General features: G+C 36.3%; 1 protein-coding gene across 1 annotated transcript in view; it reads left to right on the forward strand.

Annotated features, from left to right (window-relative positions):
* Positions 1-26,249, forward strand: part of CFAP47 (cilia and flagella associated protein 47) — a 550,869-nt gene that overhangs the window by 51,082 nt on the left and 473,538 nt on the right. The window contains exons 14-19 of the mRNA XM_030305764.1: positions 3,900-4,116; positions 4,424-4,665; positions 18,663-18,793; positions 21,762-21,884; positions 23,171-23,302; positions 26,072-26,149. Coding sequence (XP_030161624.1) covers positions 3,900-4,116; positions 4,424-4,665; positions 18,663-18,793; positions 21,762-21,884; positions 23,171-23,302; positions 26,072-26,149 — 923 coding nt within the window. The remainder of the gene's footprint in view (positions 1-3,899; positions 4,117-4,423; positions 4,666-18,662; positions 18,794-21,761; positions 21,885-23,170; positions 23,303-26,071; positions 26,150-26,249) is intronic.

Consider the following 26,249-nt stretch of genomic DNA (forward strand, 5'->3'; position numbering starts at 1 on the left):
GGTTTTTTGAGCCTGTGCACAGAACAGGGACTGGAACTATCAAAGGAGATTACAGTGTCAGAAAGTTTTGCTCAATATTTATATTTTTAAAAATTAAAGTGACTGTCAAGAGGCACAATAGAGGATTTGTAATTGAGACAGTTAGTGAACACTGTTATAAAGTCCGGGTTAAGTCGGACATTATGCAAAGTATTGTTTGCTTCATCAGCAAATGACCAGTCACTTTGGTTTTTAGTTAATGATTTATTAATACATATTATAGGCCAGGCATTATGTTGAACAGTGTACAAACATGGTCTTATTTAATCCTTTAAATGATGTAAGCAACTTATAAGGTAATTGCTTTTATTTCCATTTTAGAGATGAGTAAAGTGAAGCCCAGAGAGCTGGTAAACCTTGATCAGATTGCTCAATATTTAGTGGAAAGGAGTGGATTTGAAATTAGGTTTCTCTAGCCACACTTTCTGTGTCAGTTTCTCTTTACATTCCTCTTTCACAACCTGTATTTTTCTGTACAGTATTTCTGTCTTAGATTCTTCCCCAACTTCTTTTATGTCTACCTCACGGTATTGTTAAATCAGAATCTAGAATTTTGTATCTGTTTTCATAAAACGTATTATTGGTCTGCAATTTTCCTTTTTTTAAAAGTTTTTTTTGGGGCGCCTGGGTGGCGCAGTCGGTTAAACGTCCGACTTTAGCCAGGTCACGATCTCGCGGTCCGTGAGTTCGAGCCCCGCGTCAGGCTCTGGGCTGATGGCTCAGAGCCTGGAGCCTGTTTCCGATTCTGTGTCTCCCTCTCTCTCTGCCCCTCCCCCGTTCATGCTCTGTCTCTCTCTGTCCCAAAAATAAATAAACGTTGCAAAAAAAGTTTTTTTTTTTTTTACTATCTTTGTTTTCTCAGAAAGTGTTCATTCCTCTCCTATATTCTGAATGAGATTGTGTAGAATTATATTGTTCTTTAAAAGAGTTCTTCAGAGAAACCATCTGGGAATGGAGAGTTCATTTACAGAGGATGTTTAATTACAAATTCATTTTCTTTAATAGTTGTAGGACGATTCACATCATCTACACCATTTTAGGAGACTTTTGGTAGTTTGTGGCTTTCCAGGAATCGATCCCCTTTATGTGCATAGAATTGTTTAAAGCATTCCCAAATTATCTTTTTAATGTCTGCATTGGAAACATCAGTAGTGATATAGCCTCTCTTCTTAATATTGAGAATTGATGTTTTTCTTGTTATTTTCCTTTTAAGTCTCAGTAGAGGTTTATCAATTTTATTGGTCATTAAGAACCTGCGTTTGGTTTCATTGATTTTTCTCTGTAGTTTTCTGTTTTTAATTTTAATGACTTCTTATATTTGGCATTTCCTTCTATTTGCTTTGTATCTTTTATTTGGATTGCCCTTTTTTTTTTTCTAACTTCTTGAGGTAGAAACTTAAATTGTTGATTTATACCCTTTTTTCCTAATATAATTTAGTGATGTATATTTCTTTTTTTTTAATTTAAATTTTTTTTGATGCTTTATTTATTTTTTTGAGAGAGATGGAGACAGACCATGAGCAGGGAAGGGGCAGAGAGAGAGGGAGACAGAGAATCCGAGGCAGGCTCCAGGCTCTGAGCTGTCAGCATAGAGCCAGACACTGGGCTTGGACTCCTGAACCGTGCGATCAGGACCTGAGCCAAGGTCAGATGCTTAATTGACTGAGCCACCAAGACACCCAGATGCCCCAGTGTTACACATTTCTCACTAAATAATACTTTTGCTATATCTCACATATTCTTGTATGTTTTCACTTTCTTTCAGTTCAATACACAGTTGACCTTTGAACAACATGGAGGTTAGTGGTGCTGATAACCCCCCTACCACATGGTCGAAAAATTGGCCTGTAACTTTTGACTCCCCCACAAGTTAACTACTAATAGCCTACTGTTGACCAGAAGCCTTACTGATAATATAAACAGTTTATTAACACATAGTTTGTATGTTATGTGTGTTATATATTATTTTCTTAAATAATAGATTGCAGGCCATTTGCTTCCTTCCTTAAAAAAGGAAGCATAGGGAAAAAACAATATCTGTGATGATGAGGAAAGCAAAGTGTCTTAGATATGACATAAACCAAACTCCTCAATCCATAAAAGAACAAATGGATAAAAAAAGAACAAAAGAACAAAAGAACAAATAAATAAATTGGAGTTAATCAAACTTCAGTGTTTGTGCTCCTCAAAAGCAACTAATGAGAGGATAAAAACAAGACATAGGCTGAGAGAAAATTATTTGTAAATTATGTATTTCATGAAGGAATTGCAACAAGAATGTGTATAAAACTTTGGAGATTCAATATTAAGAAAACAAATGACCGGATTAAAAAATGGGCAAAGGGATTTGAACAAATAATTCATCACTGAAGATATACAAATGAGAAATAAGCACATGGAAAGATGCACAGCATTGTTAGTTGTTAGGGAAACAGTATAAAACCACAGTGAGATATGACTGTAAATCTATTAGAATGGCTACATTAAAAAAAAAAAAAAAAGCAAACCCAAAGCTCACCATTTCAGTTGTTGCCAGTGATATGAGTGAGCTGGGACTCTTATACATTGCTAGTGGAATGGAAAATTAACCACTTGAAAACGGGCAGTTTGTTATACATTTATACATACATTTACCATATGATCCATGCATTCCACTCCTAGATATTTGTCCAAAAGAAATGAAATCATGTGTCCAAACAAATACTTGTGGACAAATGTTTTAGCAGCTTTTAAAAAAAAAGTTTATTTTGAGAGAGAGAGAGAGAGAGAGAGAGAGAGAGAGAGAGAGAGAGTGAGAGTGTGAGCTGGGAAGGGGCAGAGACAGAGAATCCCAAGTAGGCTCTGCGCTGTCAGTGTGGAGCCCTACATGAGGCTCAATCTCATGAGCCATGAGATGACGACCTGTGCCTAAATCAAGAGTTGGACACTTAATCGACTAAGCCACCCAGGTGCCCAAATGTTTTAGCAGCTTTAATTATAATAGCCAGTACCTGCAAACAATCCAGGTGTTATTTAACAGGTGAAGAGACAAACGTTCACCTGTAATGGACTACCATTTAGTAATATAAAGGAATGGACTATTGACACTTAAAACAACTTGAATGAATCTCCAGGGAATTTGCAGAGTGAAAGAAATCAGAGAAAAGCTGCCAATGTTATATTATTCCTCTCATAAACTCTAGAACATGCAAACTGCTACACAGTGGCATAAAGCAGATGAGTGGGTGTCTGGGAAGGGGGAAGTACTGAGGATGATGGGAGGGAGAGAATATAAAAGGGCACAAGCAAACTTTGGAGTGATGGATGTTCATTCTCTTCATTGTGGTGATGGTTTCACAGGTATATACATGTGTCAACACCTAGGAAATTCCACACTTTAAATGCATACAGGTTATTGTATATCAGTTATGATTAAATCGAGGTGTTAAAAGTAGACTCAGACTTATAATTATTAAAATTGTTATGATATACAAACTTTTGTCATTTAAAAGTACTAATTAGTGGGAAAATTACCCCTTTCTCTAAATTCTGGATAAATGAACATAAATGTATTGATGGAATTGGAGAAGGTGTTACAGTGTAAATTCATGTACCAAGATGAGTTATAATGAATGTTAATAATTTTTCTATATAATTTGTCACATAATTAGGATATATTTAATTTTAACCACTAATCTCCAAACACCAAATTATGGATATTTAGATAAAAATCTTGGTTAGTAACTTCTGATATTGCAATAAATAATTTTCTAAGTATCATTTTTTATAAATTAATTGATGAAAATACAGTATGAAGACTTTAAAAAAAATAACTGAATACATTTGCCAGCACTAAACCTAGTAACTTTTCATTTTTTCAGGGCCCTCTGTCCTTAATTTTGGTGATATTTGCGTGAACTCCACAAATACTCGTCTACTGCATGTTGTTAATATGCTACCTATGCATATTTTGATCCAGCTAGATATTAATTTGAAAGAACTTCAGAAAACCAACCAGTTTTCATATGTGATTCCACCTACAGCTAGTACTTACATTTCAGTGGTATTTGAATCTCCCACCATTGGAAAATTTTGGAAGTAGGATTTATTTTTTAATTTCTATATGCTAGAATTAAAGTGTCCTTGTGTAGAATATGTATTTACTTGCTTCAGTAATTGTAGCATATGTTACATTTGGTCCTCAAACATAGAAACTATACATGCACCAGTTTATAGGATTTGTAGATTGATATTTCAGTGACAGCCTACCGTAAATATTTTGATGTATTGCTTACTAAGGATTAATTGCAGATGTTAATAATATATGCATTTTTGCATGTAACTGAATTCTGTAATTGCAAATAGCTATTATCAGTTCAGTTTGGATGCTTTTGCTGTGTTACAGGTCATTCACCTTTACAGTGAACAATATACCTGGTGGGCATATCCTAGTGATGGCCGTTGTCATGCCAGTAGAACTGGAGCTATCTTCTAAAGAGCTAGTTTTGAGACCACACGGCTTCTCGGTGAAAACATGTTTTATGGGGACAGTTGGTTTGTATAACCATCAGAATTATTTTGCCAAATTTGAATGGCAACCAGTAAACACAGAAAGAGGAATGTCATTTTCCATTCGTCCAGCTAAAGGTAATAGTTTATTCTATTTGTTTGATTTAGACACTAAATCATGGGCTCAGGCAGTAATCATTTATTGAGTGAGAACTGTATAATGGTCCTAAAAATAAAAGCAAATCAGATAGGGTCACTGGGGCATGTACTTTTTTTTTTTTAAGTTTGTTTATTTTTTAGTAATCTCCACACCCAACATGGGGTATGAACTCACAGCCCTGAGATCAAGAGTCACATGCTCTTCCAAATGAGCCAGCCAGGCACCCCCTATTGTAACCATTTAAAAAAATATATTTGGTTTTAAATTTACATCCAAGTTAGTTAGCGTATAGTGCAATAATGATTTCAGGAGTAGAATCCATTGATTCATCCCATACATGTAACACCCAGTACTTATCCCAACAAGTATTCTCCTTAATGCCCCTTGCCCTTTTAGCCCTTGCCCTCACCCACAACCCCTCCAGCAAGCCTCAGTTTGTTCTCTGTATTTAAGAGTCTCTTAGGGGCACCTGGGTGGCTCGGTTGGTTAAGCACCTGACTTTGGCTCAGGCCGTGATCTTTCAGTCTGTGGTTCATGCCCCGTGTTGGGCTCTGTACTAACAGCTCAGAGCCTAGAGCCTGCTTCAAATTCTGTGTCTTCCCCTCTCTCTCTGCACCTCCTCTGCTTGTGTCCTCTCTCTCAAAAAATAAACATTAAAAAAATTTAAAAAAAGAATCTCTTATGTTTTGTCCCCCTCCCTGGTTTTATATTATTTTTGTTTCTCTTCCCTTATGTTCATCTGTTTTGTGTTCTAAATTCCACATATGACTGGTCATATGATATTTGTCTTTCTCTAATTTCACTTAGTATAATACACTCTAATTCCATCCACATTGTTGGAAATGGCAGGATTTCATTCTTCTTGATTTCCGAATAATACTCCATTGTGTCTATGTGTGTGTATATATAAATACACACACACACACACACACACACACACACACACATATACATACACACCATGTCTTATTTATCCATTCATCCAGCGGTGGACATTTGGGCTCTTTCCGTACTTTGGCTATTGTCAGCGCTGCTATAAACATTGGGGTACATGTGCCCCTTCAAAACATCACACCTCTATCCTTTGGATAAATACCTAATAGTGCAATTGCTGGGTCGTAGAGTAGTTCTGTTTTTAATTTTTTGAGGAACCTCCATACTGTTTTCTAGAGTGGCGCACCAGTTTGCATTCCCCCCAGCAGTGCAAAAGAGATCCTCTTTCTCTGCATCCTTGCCAACATCTGTTGTTGCCTGAGTTGTTCCTGTTAGCCATTCTGACAGGTGTGAAGTGGTATCTCATTGTGCTTTTGATTTTTATTTCCCTGATGATGAATGATGTTGAGCATTTTTTCATGTGTCTGTTGGCCATCTGGATGTCTTCTTTGGAGAAGTGTCTATTCATGTCTTTTGCCCATTTCTTCACTGGATTATTTGTTTTTTGGGTGTTGAGTTTGATAAGTTCCTTATAGATTTTGGATATTAACCCTTTATCTGATATGTGAGTTGCAAATATCTTCTCCCATTCTGTCAGTTGCCTTTTGGTTTTGCTGATTGTTTCCTTAACTGTGCAGAAGGTTTTTATCTTGATGACGTCCCAGTAGTTCATTTTTGCTTTTATTTCCCTTGCCTCTGTAGACATGTTGAGTAAGAAGTTCCTGTGGCCAAGGTCAAAGAGGTTTTTGCCTGCTTTCTCTGCTAGGATTTTGATGGCTTCCTGTCTTACGTTTAGGTCTTTCATCCATTTTGAATTTATTTTTGTGTATGGTGTAAGAAAGTGGTCCAGGTTCATTTTTCTGCATGTCACTGTCTAGTTTTCCCAGCACCATTTTCTGAAGAGACAATCTTTATTCCATTGGTATGCGCTGTGTACCTCTCTAGCTTTGTGGCTCAAGTTATGCAGATTGTTGTGCTAACCCTCACATCAATTTTCTAGGTGTGTAAAATGGTTTGGTGCTAATCTAGCTGCATTTCAGGGACGAGAGAAGCTGAGAACTTCCATGCTGCTCTGCCATCTTGGCTCCTCCTTGGCATTTACTTTTCCATATATGATATGTAAATTTGATTTGAAAATATGGATCCAGTGTTAGGGTTCTCCAGAGAAAAGAAGCAATAGGAAATATGTATAGAAAAAAAGGGAGGGAGAGGGAGAGAAGGAGAGAGGGAGGTGAGAGGTTGATTTTAAAGAACTGGCTCATATAATTGTGTGGACACTCTAGCAGGCTGGCAGGCTGGAGACCCAGGAACGAATTGATGTTGCAGTCTTGAGTCCAAAGGGACTTCAATTTATTCTCTTCAGGCCTTCAATTTACTGGATGAGACCCTTCCACATTGTGGAAGGTAATCTTTACTCAAAGTTTATTGATTTAAATGTTCATCACATCTAAAGAATATCTTATGGGAACATCTAGACTGACCAAACAACTGGGTACCATAGCCCGGTCAAGTTTGGACAAGTTGACAAAATTAATCATCATAGATACGGATGAACATAGTATTGTTTTATTAGTTTCTGTTTGATGATGGTGATAAGATATTCAGAATGACATTTTTTTTAGATCATGAAATATTTTAGAAGGATCCACAAATTCCTTATAATCAATATTTAATACAGGTAATAATATCCAGTTAATGAAATTAAGAACTTAAGACTGTCATTTAAATAAGGAATTCATTAATAGAAAGTATTCTCAGAATTACTGTTCTTGATGGTTCCATGTATTTGTTAATTGTTACGCTTGTTTCTGCCATTCTCTGGACTCTACAATTCCCCATAATGTGCCTGTTACAAAACTGAGCCTTGTTACTGCTGAAGTGTTATCTAGTAGCCTTTCAAATTCAGCAAACATCATTGTTAGGTGCTGTGAGGATCTCGTGAGTACACAAGGTATCATTTAAAGAAATAGCATGGCAAGTTAAAAGTTGAATGATCACTTTAATGTACATGTTATGCCTTTTCAGTTAAATGGAAGGTTCTGGATTTTTGTATCTGCAGTGACTCACATGGTACTTTATAACCAGCTGAAGTCCATTTCTGCTTGAATGTGAAGTAAAAGAAACTTTGGGGTTAGATATACCTGATTTCTTCAAAACGGATCTTAGCTTCTAGCTAGCTTTGTGATCTTGAGAAAAATACTCTATAAGCACTAGGTTTCCTTATTTGTAGAATGAAGAGACTAATATATCTCATAAAGATTAAATGTATGGAAAACTCCTGTAAAGACTGGCAAAGAGTAGATGCCAAAAGAAGTAGGTAACAATTTGATTATGAAAATTGCTAATTCTGTTTGGACTTCTTTTTTCCCTGAAAATGTCCTCAGAGTAATAACAGCCTATCGTGCATTACAGCCTATCATGCATCCAGCCAGCCAGCCCCATTTTCAATCACTTGCTCCCTGCTTACTTCCCTGTCTTTTTCCTTCTCTCCTTTCTTCCCTGCACTCTTCCCTTCTCCCTTCCACTCCTTCCTTCCTTCCTTATTTCTCATTTATGAATAGTCATCATTTGGGATCTGCATAGAGTATATTTCAGATTAAAGAGAAGTACTGGTTTGTAGAAATCTTGCCATAGGTGTATATTCTTGTGAGTATCGGTCATTTCCAAATAATGATTTTTATATAACTCTACCACTGGTTCTAACAGGGAGTGTTATAAACAAGTTCAGTATTAATTTAAATTCACTTAATTTTGGTATGAATATATATGTGTATATCTACAGTGGAAAATAGTACTGTACTTTCATTAGGGTTAGAGATCATTGGTATCACCATATTTAATCTTGTTATTAGCCTGTATTGATTTAAAAATCTCAGATTATAATTTATTAAGCATTCAAGTTACACTTCCATGAATATTTAGCGGATTCATTTGACCAAGCTCTTTTTTTTTAAGTGTATTTATTTATTTTGAGAGAAAGTATGAGTGGGGAAAGGGCAGAGAGAGAAGGAGAGACAGACTCCCAAGCAGGCTGTATGCTCAGTGCAGAGCCCAATGCAGGGCTTCATCTCAAGACCGTGAGATTAGGACCTGAGCCGAAATCCAAAGTCAAATACTCAACTGACTAAGCCACCCAGCCACCCTACCAAGCTTTTTTTTTTTTTTTAATTTTTTTATTAACACTGGTAAGACTGGGTCCTGCCTCAGTACTAGAGAGAAGCTGAGTAAATAATTAGAGAAGAGAGAGGAAATACTTCTGCACATTTCAGGATTCTAAATAAACCTTCTCTAGTTTTTTTGAACAGGCATCATACAATGGTAGTTATATTATCTGTATTCCAGTTATAGGTTTGATTAAGCACATGGTAAGGCACTGAGTGTGTCTGGAAAGCACAGTCCATGGCCCTTTTCCTTGTATTTCTCCATCTGAAGCAGGGCCGAATGGGTTGGGCTTCTCCTTTGAGGCTGCCATGGAAATGTAGTGATGATGCTTAATTTGTCAAAAGAGAAGTGGGTTTATAATATTATGAACTGGAAGGCTGGTTATGCTGACACTTGTTGGAATTCTTATTTTTATAGGGAAGATTTTAATTTTTCATTTTCTTTGGGTTCCTCATAATACCTGTTAAATTTTTCAAAGTACAAAACACAAAGACATGTATTCTAAATATGTTTTTGAGTAAAACCATTAACCTTTAAGTACTTTTTTAAAAATGAGATTTCATTTTTTTTAAATGTTTGTTTATTAGGGAGATGGCAGTTTCTAGGCTGAGGAAGGCCACATAGTAAGGAATGGTAGTATAGGAAACTAGAAGGATTATTGCTCCTTGAAGGCATTGTCACCCTGCAAAGGCAGCCCTGGAATACCTATCTATGGACTTCTGACTGCGTAAGATAAATAAGCCCCTATTTACCTAACCCTCTATAGCAGGTCTTTTGTTACTTACAGACAAATATAATCCTTTTTTCTTGTTGTTAATAATTTGTTGTCAAGTTAGGTCACATACAGTGTAGTCTTGGCTTCAGGAGTAGATTCCTGTGATTCATTACTGATATACAACATCCAGTGCTTATCCCAAAAGATGCCTCCTCAAAGCCCATTACCCATTTTTCCTACTCCCCCAACCCCCCCACCCCCATCAACCTTCAGTTTATTTTCTGTATTTAAGAGTGTCTTATGGTTTGCCTCTGTGTTCATAACTAATTTTTCCTTCCCTTCCCCTAGGGTCTTCTGTTAAGTTTCTCAAATTCCACATATGAGTGAAAACATGGTATCTGTCTTTCTCTGACTGACTTCCCTTAGCATAATACATTCCAGTTCTATCTACGTAATTGCAAATGGCAAGATTTCATTCTTTTTCATTGCCAAGTAGTATTCCATTGTGTATATATACACCACATTTTCTTAATCCATTCATCAGTTGATAAACATTTGGGTTCTTTTCATAATTTGGCTATTGTTGATAGTGCTGCTATAAACATTGGGGTACTTGTACCCCTTCGAAAAAGCATCCCTGTATCCTTTGGATAGAATCCTAGTAGTGCTATTGCTGGGTCATAGGGTAATTCTATTTTTAATTTTTTGAGGAACCTGTACACTGTTTTCTAGAGTGGCTGCACCAGTGGCTGCACTATTCCCACCAATAGTGAAGAGGGTTCCCCTTTCTCCGCATCCTTGCCAACTTCTGTTGTTTCCTGAGTTGTTAATTTTAGCCACTGACAGGTGTGAGGTGGTATCTCATTGTGGTATTGATTTGTATTTCCCTTATGATGAATGACGTAAAGCATTGTTTCATATGTCTGTTGGCCATCTGGATGTCTTCCTTGGAGAAGACTCCATTCATGTCTTCTGCCCATTTCTTCACTGGATTATTTGTTTTTTGGGTGTTGAGTTTGGTAAGTTCCTTATAGATTTTGGATACTAGCCCTTTATCCAGTATGCTATTTGCAAGTATCTTCTCCCATTCCATCAGTTGCCTTTTAGTTTTATTGTTTCCTTTGCTGTACAGAAGGTTTTATCTTGATGAGGACCCAATACTTCATCTTTGCTTTTATTTCCCTTGCCATCGGAGATGTGTCAAGTAGGAAGTTACTATGGCCGAGGTCAAAGAGGCTGTTGCCTGTTATCTCCTCTAGGATTTTGATGGTTTCCTGTCTCACGTTTTTTAAAATATAATTTATTGTCAAATTGGCTTCCATACAACACACAGTGCTCATCCTAACAAATGCCCTCCTCCATGCCCATCACCCACTTTCCCCTCCCTCCCACCCCCCATCAACCCTCAGTTTGTTCTCTGTATTTAAGAGTCTCTTATGGTTTGCCTCCCTCCCTCTCCGTAACTTTTTTTTTTAATTTTTTTAATGTTTATTCACTTTTTGATAGAGACAGAGCTCAAGTTGAGGAGGGGCAGAGAGAGAGGGAGACACAGAATCCAAAGCTAGCTCCAGGCTCTGAACTGTCAGCACAGAGCCCGACGCGGGGCTCGAATTTATGGACCATGAGATCATGACCTGAGCCAAAGCCAGATGCTCAACCAACTGAGCCACCCAGGCACCCCTCTGTAACTTTTTTCCCCCTTTCCCTCCCCCATGGTCTTCTTTTGAGTTTCTCAAGATCCATATATGAGTGAAAACGTATATCTGTTTTTCTCTGACTGACTTCTTTCACTTAGCATAATACCCTCCAGTTCTATCCACATTGCTGCAAATGGCCAGATTTCATTCTTTCTCATTGCCAAGTAGTATCCCATTGTATATATAAACCACATCTTCTTTATCCATTCGTTAATTGATGGATATTTAGGCTCTTTCCATAATTTGGCTCTTATTGAAAGTGCTGCTATAAACATTGGGGTACATGTACCCTTATGCATCAACACTCCTGTATCCCTTGGGTAAATTCCTAGCAGTGCTATTCCTGGGTTGTAGAGTAATTCTATTTTTAATTTTTTGAGGAACCCCCACACTATTTTCCAGAGTGGCTGCACCAGTTTGCATTCCCACCAATAGTGCAAGAGGGTTCCCATTTCTCTACATCCTTTCTAGCATCTATAGTCTCCTTATTTGTTCATTTTAGCCTCTCAGATCTACATGAGGTGGTATCTCAGTGTGGCTTTGATTTGTATTTCCCTGATGAGGAGTGACGTTGAGCATCGTCTCATGTGTCTGTTGGTCATCTGGATGTCTTCTTTGGAAAAGTGTATTCATGTCTTCTGCCCATTTTTTCACTGGGTTATTTGTTTTTCGGGTGTGGAGTTTGGTGAGTTCTTTATAGATTTTGGATACTAGCCATTTTTCTGATATGTCATTTGCAAATATCTTGTCCCATTCCATTGGTTGCCTTTTTTTTTTTTTCAATATAAGAAATTTATTGTCAAATTGGTTTCCAACGTTGGTTGCCTTTTAGTTTTGTTGATTGTTTCCTTTGTAGCGCAGAAGCTTCTTATCTTGATGAGGTCCCAATAGTTCATTTTTGCTTTTAATTCCCTTGCCTTTGGAGATGTGTTGAGTAAGAAATTGCTGTGGCTGAGGTCAAAGAGGTTTTTTCCTGCTTTCTCCTCTAGGGTTTTGATGGTTTCCTGTCTCACATTCAGGTCTTTCATACATTTTGAGTTTATTTTTGTCTTTGTTGTAAGAAAGTGGTGTAATTTCATTCTTCTGCATGTTGCTGTCCAATTCTCCCAGCACCATTTGTTAGAGAGACTGTCTTTTTTCCATCGGATGCTCTTTCCTGCTTTGTCAAAGATTAGTTGGCCATACATTTGTGGGTCCAATTCTGGGTTCTCTATTCTACTCCATTGGTCTGTGTGTCTTTTTTTATGCCAATACAATAAATACTTTCTTGATGCTTACAGCTTGGTAGTAGAGGCTAAAGCCTGGAACTGTGATGCCTCCTGCTTTGGTTTTCTTTTTCAATATTACTATGGCTATTTGGGGTCTTTTGTGGTTCCATTCACATTTTAGGACTGTTTGTTTTAGCTCTGTGAAGAATGCTGGGGCTAATTTGATTGGGATTGCATTGTATGAGTAGATTGCTTTGGGTAGTATCGATATTTTAACAATATTTCTTCTTCCAATCCATGGGATGTTTATCCATTTCTTTGTGTCTTCTTCAATTTCTTTCATAAGCTTTGTGTAGTTTTCAGCATATAGATCTTTTACTTCTATGGTTAGGTTTATTCCTAGATATTTTATGGTTCCTGATACAATTGTAAATAGAATTGATTTCTTGATATCTTTTTCTGTTGCTTTATTATTGGTGTATAGAAATGCAACCAATTTCTGTACATTGATTTTATATGCTGCAACTTCGCTGAATTCATGTATCAGTTCTTGCACTTTTTTGCTGGAATCTTTCAGGTTTTCCATGTACAGTATTACATCATCTACAAAAAGTGAGAGTTTGACTTCTTTTTTGCCAATTTGGATGCTTTTATTTCATTCTGTTGTCTCATTGCTGAGACTGGGACTTCTAACACTGTGTTAAACAACAGTGGTGAGAGTGGACATCCCTCGCATGTTCCTGATCTCAGGGGGAAAGCTCTTAGTTTTTCCCCATGGAGGATGATACTAGCTGTGGGACTTTGATATATGGCTTTTATGATATTAAAGTATGTACCTTCTATACCTACTTTCTTGAGGGTTTTTATCAAGGATGTTGTACTTTGTCAAATGCTTATTCTGCATCTATTGACAGGATCATTTGGTTTTTATCTGTTCTTCCATTTACGTGATGTATCACATTGATTGATTTGTGAATTATAAATCAGTCCTGCAGCCCAGGAATGAAGTCCCCTTGTTCATGTGAATAATTCTTTTAATATACTGTTGAATTTGATTTGCTAGTATCTTGTTGAGAATTTTTGCATCCATGTTCATCGGGGTTATTGGCGTGTAATTCTTGTTTTTCATGGGGTCTTTATCTGGTTTGGGAATCAATGTAATGTTGGCTTCATAGAATGAGTCCGGAAGCTTTCCTTCTGTTTCTATTTTTTGTATCAGCTTGAGAAGAATAGCTATTAACTATGCTTTCAATATCTGGTAAAATTGCCCTGTGAAGCCATGTAGCCCAGGACTCTTATTTGTTGGGAGATTTTTGATAACCAGTTTAATTTCTTCACTGGTTATGGGTCTGTTCAAATTTTCTCCATTTTGTTGGCATATAATTTCTCATAGTATTCTCTAATAGTTTGTATTTCTGTGGTGTTGGTTGTGAGATCTCCTCTTTCATTTGTGATTTTATATATTTGGGTCCTCTTTCTTTTCTTTTTGAGATGTCTGGTTAGGGGTTTATCAATGTTGTTTGTTCTTTCCAAAAACCGACTCTTAGATTTATTGATCTGTTCTATTTCCTTGGACTGTATATTGTTTATTTCTGCTCTAATCTTTATTATTTCCCTAATATTTATTATTTTTCTTCTTCAGCTGGCTTTGGGCTTTCTTTGCTGCAGTGTTTCTCATTTCTTTTGCTGTTAGGATAGATTCTGTGTTTGGGACCTTTCTTGCTTCTTGAGATAGGCCTGGATCGCAATGTATTTTCCTCTTACTACTGCCTTTGCTGCATCCCAAAGGGTTTTGGATGGTCATGTTTTCATTTTCATTTGCTTTCATGTATTTTTAAATTTCTTTTTTAATTTCCTGGTTGGCCCATTCATTGTTTAGTAGGATGTTAGTTAACCTCCATGTATTTGGAGGCTTTTAAAATTTTTTCTTGTGGTTGATTTCAAGTTTCATAGTGTTGTGATTTGAAAATATGCACAGTATGATCTCAGTCCTTTTATATTTGTTGAGGGCTGTTTTGTGACCCCAGTATGTGATCTTTTTTGAGGAATGTGTACATTTGAGAAGAATGTGTATTCTGCCGGTTTTGGATGAAAAGTTCTAAATATATCTGTTAAGTTCATCTGGCCCAATGTGTCATTCACAGCCATTGTTTCCTTACTGATTTTCTGTTGCTTTTGAATGAAAATCTCTAAATATATCTGTTAAGTCCATCTGGTCCAATGTGTCATTCATAGCTATTGTTTCCTTACTGATTATCTGCCTAGATGCTCTGTCCATTGTTGTAAGTGGAGCATTAAAGTCCGCTACAATCACAGTATTGTTATCTGTATGTTCATTTATGTTTGTGATTAATTTATTTATATATTTGGGTGTGTTTCCATGTTGGGGGTGTAAACTTTTACAGTTGTTAGCTCTTCTTGATGGTTAGGCCCCCTAATTATGATATAATGTCCTTCTTCATCTTTTATTATTGTCTCTATTTTTAAATCTAGTTTGTGTGATATAAGTATGGCTTCTCGGCTTTCTTTTGACATGCACTAGCATGATAGATGGTTTTCCATCCCCTCACTTTCAATCTGCAGGTGTCCTTGCGTCTAAAATTAGTCTCTTGCAGGCAGCATACAGGTGGATCTTTTTTTTTTTTTTTTTTTTTTAAATCTGTTCTGATACCTTATGTCTTTTGATTGGGGGATTTAGTAGTCCATTTACCTTCAGAGTGATTATTGTAAGTTATGGATTTGGTGTCCTGGTGTTATCTGTAGGTTTCATGTTTGTGGTGATGTCTCTGGTCTTTTGTAGTCTTTGCTGCTTTCCACTCACAGAGTCCCCCTTAGGACCTCCTGCAGGGCTGGCTTAGTGGTCATGAACTCCTTTAGTTTTTGTCTAGGAAAGTCTTTATCTCTCCTTCTATTCCAAATGACAGCTTTGCTGGATACACGATTCTTGGCTGCATATATTTCTATTCAGCACATTGAGTATCTCCTGCCACTCCCTTCTGACTTCCTAAGTTTCAGTGGACAGGTATCTTATGACCCTTATGTGTCTACCCTTATAGATTAAGGCCTGTTTTTCCATAGCTGCTTTCAGAATTCTCTTTATCTTTGTATTTTGTAAGTTTCACTCAGATATGTCATGGTGTTGGCGTGTTTTTGTTGATTTTGAAAGGAGTCCTCAGTGCCTCCTGGACTTGGATATCTGTGTCCTTCCTTATATTAAGGAAGTTCTCTGCTATAATTTGTTCAAATAAACCTTCTTCCCCTTTCTTCTTTTGGAACGCCTGTGATAAGGATATTATTTCATTTCATTTCATTGAACCAATTAGGTCTCTAATTCTTCCCTCATAGTCTAGTAATTTCCTTTCTCTCCTTTTCTCGGCTTCATCATTTTCCATTATTTTATCGTCTATTTCACCTATTCTATGTTCTGCTTCTCTCATCCTTGCTGTCACTGCATCTAGTTTATCTTGCATCTCATTTACAGCATTTTTAAATTCATCATGACTATTTCTTAGGTCCTTGATCTCTGCAGCAATAGATTCTCTGCTATCTTCTATGCTTTTTTCAAGCCCAGCTATTAGTCTTAGGACTGTTATTCTATTTTAATGTTCACATATATTGTTTATATCTCTTTTGAGCCATTCTCCAGCTGTCATTTCTTCCTTGAATTTCTTTTGAGGAGAATTACTCCATTTCATCATTTTGGCTAGTTTTATATGTTTTAGTAGCTTGTTCTGACTCCTGTACCTGTGAATACTACTATATTAAAATGCAGTCATACTGTCTAGAGCCTGGCATGTCCAAAAGTGTTTTTGATGTGTGTTGCATGCTATCCATTGTTGCATCTTTGGTTGCTTTTTCTCACTGCTTGTTGTGGTGGATTTGACTTTCCACCAGGTGTTCTTTGATTTTTTCATTGAAGTAACCCTGGAAAAAAGGAATAAGTGGGCAGGGGAAGAAGTCTTATCCCATACAAAGAGAGAAATGACAGGGGTCGAAAAAAATACCAGGCAGAGAATCAAAGAAAGTATAAGCCTTAATCCAGAGAGAGAGGAAAATAAAGAAGAAAAAGATACAGAAAAGGTATAAAAAAATTGAGTAAAAATGCCTGATGAAGCAAACAAGCAACCAGAAAAGAGAATGAAAAAAATATATATGTATACACACACACACACACACACACACACACACAAAATAAGAATTGATCAAAAATCAAATCAGGATCTCTGGGCCTGATTCCAATGGAAAGAGGTTTAAGAAATGGGGGGTGGTAGAGGGAAAAAGAAGAAAAAAGAGAAGTAAAAGAAGAGAAAAAAATAATAAAAGAATTAAAAAAGAAACGGACTAATATGCAAAACATCAGGATAGTTGTCTCTTGGTGCCTGGGGGCTGTTCTGGTCTGGAGCAGAGGCCATCTGGTTTGGTTGGGGTCAGTCCTGCTCTGGTAGATAAGTAGTTACCCAGCACAGAGTGGCAGGGTTTGGTATAAGTGGGTTCTGTCCCCACTGGGGGCCACTGTGATGTTCTCTGAATCCCAGCCATGTTGGTGACGGGGCGGAAAATGGTAACACCCCAACTCTCTTCCCCAGATAGGGTGTCTCAAACCATGCTGTTCAGGCAGCCCTCACATAATAGTGCTGGCGGGCAGCTTGTCCTGCTCCACAGTCTCCTGTGCCTCCTAGGTGCTCTGCTCGGATTCAAACCTGATGTCTTAAAGGATCCTGCACCACAAAACCCAATTCTGGAATAGCGCCAGTCTGCCCAGTCAACAAAGAGCCTCTGGTTGGCGCCTGCAGGGTGTTTTGTCCTTGGAGGGGCAATAAACCCTCTTCCTACAGTACTCGAGGGAGGGGACTGCTCTTGCCCAGTGTGTCCCTGAGATCACTACAGCTCCCAGGGGCTGGCTCCCCTCCCCTCCCAGGCACATGCAAACAGCTGGCTCTGGTCCAGAGAAAGTTGCGTACCCCTGAAAACCCCTATCTTCACTTGTAAGGTTGTTTGCAAAGTAGAAACTGTCGCTCTCTATATTTTTGGTTCCCCAGACTATGGTCTGGAGATGTTTTTCTCTTGTCCAAATACAATCCCACATGTCTACAGCCTCTCCTCACTTCCTTTTGTCTCTCCACAGAAGGGGTCCCCTCCCCTCCGTACCTATGCCATCCGTTCTCTGTTTTATCTCTTCCACTTTGCAAACACGCGCTTCTGTACCACTAAGCTGTCTCTTTCCACCTGTGGGGATCCTTCTGCCCCTCAGCAGATTGATTTCCTGGGTATTCCAGATGATCTGACTTCAATTCAACTGTGTTGGAGGGATGAGGGGGAAATAATGATCCCCCTACTTTTCCACCAGCTTGATTCCTCCCAGACAAATATAATCCTGATGGACGCCACTAGACTGTTAGTTTTTCCCTGAGCAGTTTCTTTTCTTTTTATAAATTATGGTGCCTACCATAGTATTGGCACTCAGAAGTATTAACAATAACATCTGGCACTGGGTGTTTTCGTGGCATCACACACTATGGTAATTGCTTTACATGTCTTATTATCTCTCTACTTGACCACTGCAAAACTAAGAGGGTACGCACTATGTTTTTAAATTTATGGAAACTGCCATCGCATGAAAATGTACCTAACCCTAAGGCAAAGTATATTTGTGACACTCACTCATCATTCTGTTTAATGTTCCATGCATTTGAATTTTCCTTTGGAGGAAGAACTTGTAAGTCATTCTTTCCATCAAATATTATTTTCTTACTCCAAAGGAAATGATGAATTTAAACAGATAAAGCAGCCCACACCAAATGTGCCTAATATCTCCTGGGTTCTCAATACATTTGAATTATAGAAATGTGTTAATTACTGGTAGCAATATCAGAAGTTCTATCTCTAGGACTGTGAACACATAAAAAGCCTCTGGTAATTGTAATTTTTTACTCTGAAAACTGAATGAGTGATGTTAATAAGTATTTCAGAGTGTTGGGAAACGTGAAGGAGAAAGTTTGCTAAATATTGGCATACTTTTTGTCAAATATTTTGATCTGCTTAATAAAATTGGAAAATAAGGTATGCATGTTAGCTTTTAATCAAACTCTCTAGGTTTGTACTCATTTGATAATCTCTCATATAGTATTTCCCTATATTTTGAATTTAATTTAAATAATTTGTTATATAATATTACATTTTTATGCCAGCTCTTATTTTGGATATTAAAATAAATACAATTAAAATATGGTCCATGTCTGTTCTTTCTAAATCTTCTGTAGGCACTGTTGAACCATATTCCTCCTTGCAGTGTGAAGTAACATGGCAGCCAGGTTTCAGTTCTCCGGAAAGGGGAGAATTTGTTCTTCACGTCAATGAAGGAAACACGATGACCCTAAAATGTGTTGCACAAGTAATGATTTCCATTGGATATGATTTTTATTTTGAAGACTCTAAATTGGTTGGGCGTATATATGTGTGTATAGTTAGGTATATATGTATTAGTAAAACTGATTTTCCTTGCAGTATTTTTTTAACTGAATTACCCATCCTCTTGGTACCACTTCTCTACCATAAATGAAGACTTTGCTAAAAAATGGTATTGTGTTACCTAGAATTAACTCAGAAATCCAAGACTTTGGTGCCAATGGTACTAGATTGTTATTAGAGCCTTTATAAACATAAAATAGCATGAGAGCCACTTAACAATTACTTCATTAAAAGAAAAATAGAAAAAATTGTGTTTATGTCCTATAATGCCTTGTTAGAATTCTAGTAGTAATTAATAACTCAGTGTGAAATGGATCATGTAATTTACATAGTAAGGAGATATGGAAATTCTTATTTTTATAGAACATACTGCTTATAATAAAAATGAGTAAAGTTAAAACTGCAGTATGTTGATTTTAACATTCTGTGGTAGAGCCCAGAAGGCCTTAAGTTCATGCCTTGTCATCACCAAGAATCCACTTTACTTGTGTACTAAATTTTCTTTCCAATATTGGTAGTAATTTAACAAGCCAATGCTGTTTTATTACATCTCATCTCTATCTCCAGGCCATGATCATGCTCTTAAATATTTCAGCTATGAAGGAGCTCATAGCCTTAAGAGATAAGAGATTCATCCACTTTAATGATGGCATCAATCAGTACGGTCTTTCCTCTGCTCTAGGCTTGAAATCAGCAGGACCTTACTTTTTTCCCTATGTTTAAATTACTTACTGTTCTTTAAAAAACTTTCTATTGAAGTATATAGTATACATACAGTATATATTATACATACAGAAAAGTATATTATGATTTCCATATTGTTCAGTCTTTACAGACTGATGGCACCTTTGTAACTCACACCCAGATCAACCAGATCAAGAAATAGCATATGACTAATATTCCACAAGAACCATCCTTCCCTCCCCAATTTACAGTTCCAGTCACTCCATCCCTCTCAGAGTCATCACTATCCTTACTTCTAAGGACATAGATTAATCTTTGTTGTGAGCTTTATTTAAATGGAATCAAAACATGTGTTCTCTTTTATGTCTGGCTTCTTTTGTTCATCATTAGGTTTGTGGGCTTTGTCTATTCTGAAACGTGTGGTGACAGTGTATTCATTCTCATTCCTGAATAGTATTCCATTGTGTGACTATACCATCATTTTTCTATCACACAGCTGATGGGGATTTGGATTGTTTCAGATTTATCACTACTATAATAGTGCTTCTGTTGACATTTTTATAGATGTATTTTGGTGAATATATGCACATAGTTCTTTAACTGTTGCTTTCATAACTGTGACAAAGTTACTAATATAAATTTGCTCACATACCCCATGTGTATTTTTTCTAACAGATAAAAGATGAACAATTTAGTAGTTTAGGCTTTGCATTAGTAATGTCATTTATTAGTTACTTTGTGTCAGGCAGGATGCTAAATGCTATTCATGTATTTTCTAATTTAATCTTTACAACAACTCTGTAAGGCTGTATTTATGACTCAGTTGAGGGATGAGGAAATGCGGGATTAGGGTGGGTAATTAACGACGGTGAGTTCACACATGCAGTAAATGCTCTAGATGGAATTTTTATCCAGATCTCTTTGCCTCCACAGTCTTTGCTGTTACCCTTTGTTAAAATGTGTCCACTTTCCTACCCTAGGATTGCTTAAAAATAAAGTCTGAGATCTCAGAATAATGGGTTAGGTTATTTTATGATAAATTCTTGACATCCTTAAAGTTAAATGAATTGTGAAGTGTTTTTCTTAAGAAAGTAAAGATGGAGGAACATGAAGTGATTAAACAAAATGTTCATTGTCATTAATTTATGAAGTATTTAGTTGACCACTTTGTTATGTTAGCTTTGTTTATTTTTTTAATTTTTAAAATGTTTTTTTAACATTTTATTTATTTTTGAGAGAGAGAGAGAGAGAAAGAGAGAAAGAGAAGTGAGCAGGAGAGAGGCAGAGAGGGAGACACAAAATATGGAGCAGGTTCCAGGCTCTGAGCTATCAGCACAGAGCCTGACATCGGGCTAGAACCCACGAACCGTGAGATCACATCCCTAACCTGAAGTCAGACGCTTAACTGACTGAGCTCCCCAGGCGCCCCTATTAGCTTTGTTTACAAATCTATTATTCCAATTTCCCAAGTCATATTCTTCAAATAATTATAAGAAAGTATTAAAACCTCCTAAGACAATAAATAATTCATCATAGATAGAGATAATAGGATGTGGTATAAAGAGCACTGAATAAGGAATTGGACTACTTGAGTTCCAGTTCCCCTTTGTTATTGTATCCTTTCCTGTGAAATAGGAGAGATAGATAATATCAGCATTTTCACAGAGTGTCCTATGATACTGTAGTTGGGGAAGTTATTTGTGCAGGGTTAAGGAGGAGTTCTGTGCCTAAGTAACTCTGAATCACAGTGAACTACCTCCTCATTCTCAGATAAGCAAAGTGTGCATTATCAACATAGCAAGTGCTAAGAGAAGACTTCTAGTAAAAACGTGTCAGTATAATTTCATTTGGCACATTATTTCCTATGCTAGGGGACTCTTGAACTCTTTACTTTTGCAGAGCACATGGTAACACCCTGTACATGGTTGGATAGATGATTTCTAAGATCTCCTTCAGTGATTAATCTACATGATTCTAAGTCTCATATTTACTTCCTCCATTGAGTTGTCTTAATCCCCCTGCCTTCCTCCGTTTAGCATTACGTTTTAGATCTTCCATTCTATTTTTCCTTTCTCTTAAGTACATCATAACATCTGATAACACTTCATATTCTAGAAATTTCCATGAAACTGAAAAAATTTAAGTCATTTGGTAGGGGATAAAAATATTTATTATTATTTCTATCATAACTTCTCCTTTATTATTAGGTTGGCCACACCAAGGTCGTATTTTTGGAGCCAAGGATCCTCTTCAGTAATAGCCCTCAAGGTTTAACAACTTGGAGGAAAGCGATTCTACACAATGTAGGACAAAACCATGCTTATTTCAAGGTAATGTAGAATCTTGGAATCTTGTTTGGAGCAGATCACATTATAATTTGAATTAATCTTTTGCCATGAACACTGTAGTGTTGCTTTATAAATTGGCTGATGCTAATATTAGTCTCATAATATTTCGTATGAGACTTATCTGAGTACATTTCATCTACTTTGTCCTTGTAATTTCCCACACGAAGTTTTTTCTCCTTTTTTTCCCTCCCTTAGTCTCTCTTTTTCTTCTTACCCTTCTTTTTCTTCCTGTCATTTTGTCTTATTGAAAAGATAACTTGAAAAAATAACACTTCAGAAAGTATCCATTGTTGCTATTACAACTCTATATTTAATTACATGTTTTTCCTTCTTTCTTCATTTTCACTCTATCATCAGGACTATTATGGTAGAAACTGGGACCTAGAGCAAGATCCTTCTAAAGATACTCTTTTTATACTTGTTGTTCCTGATTTGAATTACAGGGTGAGGGGTGTTTAAAGTGGTGATAGAATTTTTTTTGCTTAAAAATATATTAAGATCTCCCAGTAGAGGTTAGTGTTTGAAACTTTTCATTCAGGCTTTGTATCTACATGTCTTCTTCTGCCCAAACGAAAAGAAAAAAAAAAAAAAAAAAAACAGAAAAATCCAGATACCTTTATCTATTCTGTTGCTTGAAAACTACTTCTGAGGTCTATTTGCTCCTTCATTCCAAAAATACCTTAACCAATTTTCCTTTAAATTATTCTGGCTTCAAGCATGGTAGATACTTGTAAATTAGCCTCTGAGAAACCACACCATAAATCCTTTGGTAAGGTGCTTAGAACTTTTTCGAAGATCAAAATGATATCTTAGGCATTATGTTATCAAGGAGATAACAGAGAAGGGGAGGGTTATCATCTTGCTCTCCTCCCCCCCCCCCCACCCTGTAATGTTGCTTTCAGTATTTACTGTCAGGAAAAAGACAAACTATCAAAGTAGTATCTAGAATTTTGTCATCTTCTCTAACAGATATGTCTCATCCTTGTAAGTTTTGCAGTGTCTTGAAAACGTTCCAGACAATAAACTTCATCATCTTTTTTTCAATTGGATGCCACCACTACCGAAATTTCTGTTTCCTGGGTTAGGGCTACAAACCCTTCTTGAAGTGTATTTGTGTGTCTAGTGTTTGAAAACTTATTACAAAATCATCTCATGCTCTGTGCCCAGGGTCCTCTCTCTAGGTAGTAGTTTGGAAGCTTTCTTATGAAAGCTTCAGAACAGTAACTTTAAAGGGATAATGTAGCATTTCTGCAAATTTTCACTTACAGGTTTGTGACCAGAGTCTTTTGTCTACCATTAATATTGTTCCATCACAAGGAATAATTCCATTTGGGGGGCTAACTGTTCTCAATATCTCCTGTACACCAACTGTAGCAGAAAAATTTGATACAAGAGCAAAGGTATGTTTATGCATATATGTATTCATACCTTATATATGTCTATGTGGATTTGTTTGGTTGTTTTTAGATATTTATAATAGTAGGTATAATACTGTAAAATGTTGTGTTTGTTTTATTCTTAGAAAACTTGTTTTAATGATTTCTTCTAATGGGAATGGGTTTTAATGGTTTAATGGTTTATGATACTAATCAATTGGTTTTAAAATTTGTGTTATTTTTTTTAGCAGCTGAGTTACCTCTAAAAAATGCAGTTTTTAGAGGTCTGTGAAATAAGCAACTTTACCTGTATAATCTTATAGAAATGGTTAGCAGAACCTGGCAAGAGGATTTGTAGAAAATATTTTGGTGAAAGTTAGTAATGGAAATTTCTACTAAGTTGAAATGGATACCTTTCATCAGTATGAGGCATTTTTCACATGAAATTAGAATGATGTTTGGTGTCTCTAAGTTGTGCTAAGTCTTCATTAGTCATAGAGGAAAGGATGACTTTTTTACATGACATTAATTAGATATTTGATTTAACTAGATACCTTAAGAAAAATTAATCAATTTTGGAATGTTAATTCTAAGTAGCTTCAATGACTATGAATTGTAGGCAAATTCTATATGGTGTTAACATCTATATTTTATAGCATGCATAAAATGTGTACTAGTTTATATTCTTAGAGCTATTTAAATAGGAAAAGATATTACCTTGATTTTAGAGGCTTCTCTAAGTGATCACTAAACAGAACAAATAAAACATAAGACCAGTCTCTGATAAATGTTATTATAAACTCAAGGAGTGGAATACTCTTTTTTTAAAAATTTTTTTAATGTTTATTTATTTTTGAGAGAGAGAGAGAGAGAGGGAGAACATGAGTGGGGGAGGGGCAGAGAGAGAGGGAGACACAGAATCCAAAGCAGGCTCCAGGCTCTGAGCTGTCAGCACAGAGCCAGATGCGGGGCTCAAACTCACAAACCGTGAGGTCATGACCTAAGCTGAAGTCATACGCTAAACTGACTGAGCCACCCAGGTGCCCCAAGGAATGGAATACTCTTGATATTCAGTCTAATGATCAACTGTGTACATTTACTTACATTAGAAATGATAGGTACACTTATCAAATCAAAATGAATAGTTTTGGATATATCCTCTATTTTATCCTTAATTTCCCCTAACAGTTAATTTTTAAATAATTTGACAATATTATTAATGTGATAAACACCAAAAATTGTCCCAAATAAACCATCAAATGATTGTATCTTACTTTTAAAAAGAAATATGTATTGAAGGGTGTTTATAAATTATATATTGTGGTATATGGTCTGAGATTTGAGCAGAATTTTTTTATATAATATTCTGGAAAACATAAAAAATAATGCCACTAAAATACAGATTTTACTAAAAGATTAATTTCTACTGTATTTTAGAAGGTTATGCTGTTTTTACAATGCTTACCTTTTTAACAAAATATAATAAGATTCATTTATTCATCCGCTCAACACTTATTTCCTGGGCACAAATTTTATGTTAGTTTCTGTTGTGGATTCAGTGGATGACAAATGATGCGGAGGTGGGTAAAAAACAGCCCTGAAAAGTTGAGATTATGTATGGGGTTCATCAATGAAGAACATGTTGATTTGTAATTTCCTCTGAATCATTAAATGATGCTTTTTATGATTTTAGTCAAGTATTTTGTTTTTACAGTATATATTCTTTAAATAAAATTTGGCAGTTGTATAATATTATGAATATACTGATTTAGTTAATAAGATTAAATGGCACATAACTTTCCCCAATAATTTTGAACAAATGATAATTTGGAGTTTATTTGCCTATGTACAGTCACTGACTTTCTGTGGAAAGGGTACAATATATTCATATCATACAATATACAGAAAGTATAGTGTCACTGAGTTTCTGTGGAAAGGGTAAAATACATTCATATCTCTTTCTTAGATATATATTTAGATTTAAATCCAGACTTGTTATACTCTATTCTTATACAGGTAAGGCTTTCAGCGAATGCTGTTATTGTGCTTCTGAGATTTTGCTTAGACACTTTAATATTCAGTTAATCTACATTTCTAATTTTGTAGGAATTCATGAAACGAAATTCTTACTTCACTGTCTTAATTTTCCCGGAGGCAGTTGAGTGTTCAGGTAGTCCTTTGTTCAAATTTAGCCACTGCTGTTCTGAGACATCAAGAAAAAAGCAAAATCCTCTGCCTCTCTGAGCCTCAATTTTCCTGAGTTGGAAATTAGGATATTCATATTAACGACCTCACAGGATACTGAGGAATAAAAAGGAGACAATGTATTTAGCACGATTCCTGGCCCATTTACTCAGCAATGTTTTTTAGCTACTTTCATTATTATGGTCATTGTGGATGTTAGTGTCTCGCCATGGGAAGAAGTGTTTGTACTCAGTGCCCTGTCTGTTTTAATTTTGAATAATCTCTTGAAATTAGGTAAATACAAAAGGGATACAGGGAGTGGCAATAACATCTAGTCACATGGGTAGAACTCTGTCATCAAATTCATAAGCTGTGAACTGGTCCTGCTTGTGGTGTAGGTTTTTGAGAGTTGAACATTCATTCCTCTTAGGAATAAATTCTGCATAACAAGAAATGCGATGACAACTGTCAGAATAAATCTTGTGACATTTATAATATGGTATGAGTATTTGAATTTTAAAATATTACGAAATGCCAGGTAACACTTTAGCAAGATGCGAGGAGATTTTAATGCGGTTTCTACAAAGTTTTATATTTCTCTTAAATAAGGTTGCTATTCGCCATGCAAATGTCATAGACCTTAGGATTGGTGGATCTGTTGAGATTGCTGATGTGGAAATTAACCCGGTGAGTATGTTACCTATTTGTGGAACTGGTTTATAAGTGTGGTGACTTGTATTTTGTGTCCCTAGTCAACCCATTTATGTTTAAAAATATTTTATTATAT

The sequence above is a fragment of the Lynx canadensis genome, chromosome X, assembly GCF_007474595.2.
Source record: "Lynx canadensis isolate LIC74 chromosome X, mLynCan4.pri.v2, whole genome shotgun sequence".
NCBI lineage: Eukaryota > Metazoa > Chordata > Mammalia > Carnivora > Felidae > Lynx > Lynx canadensis.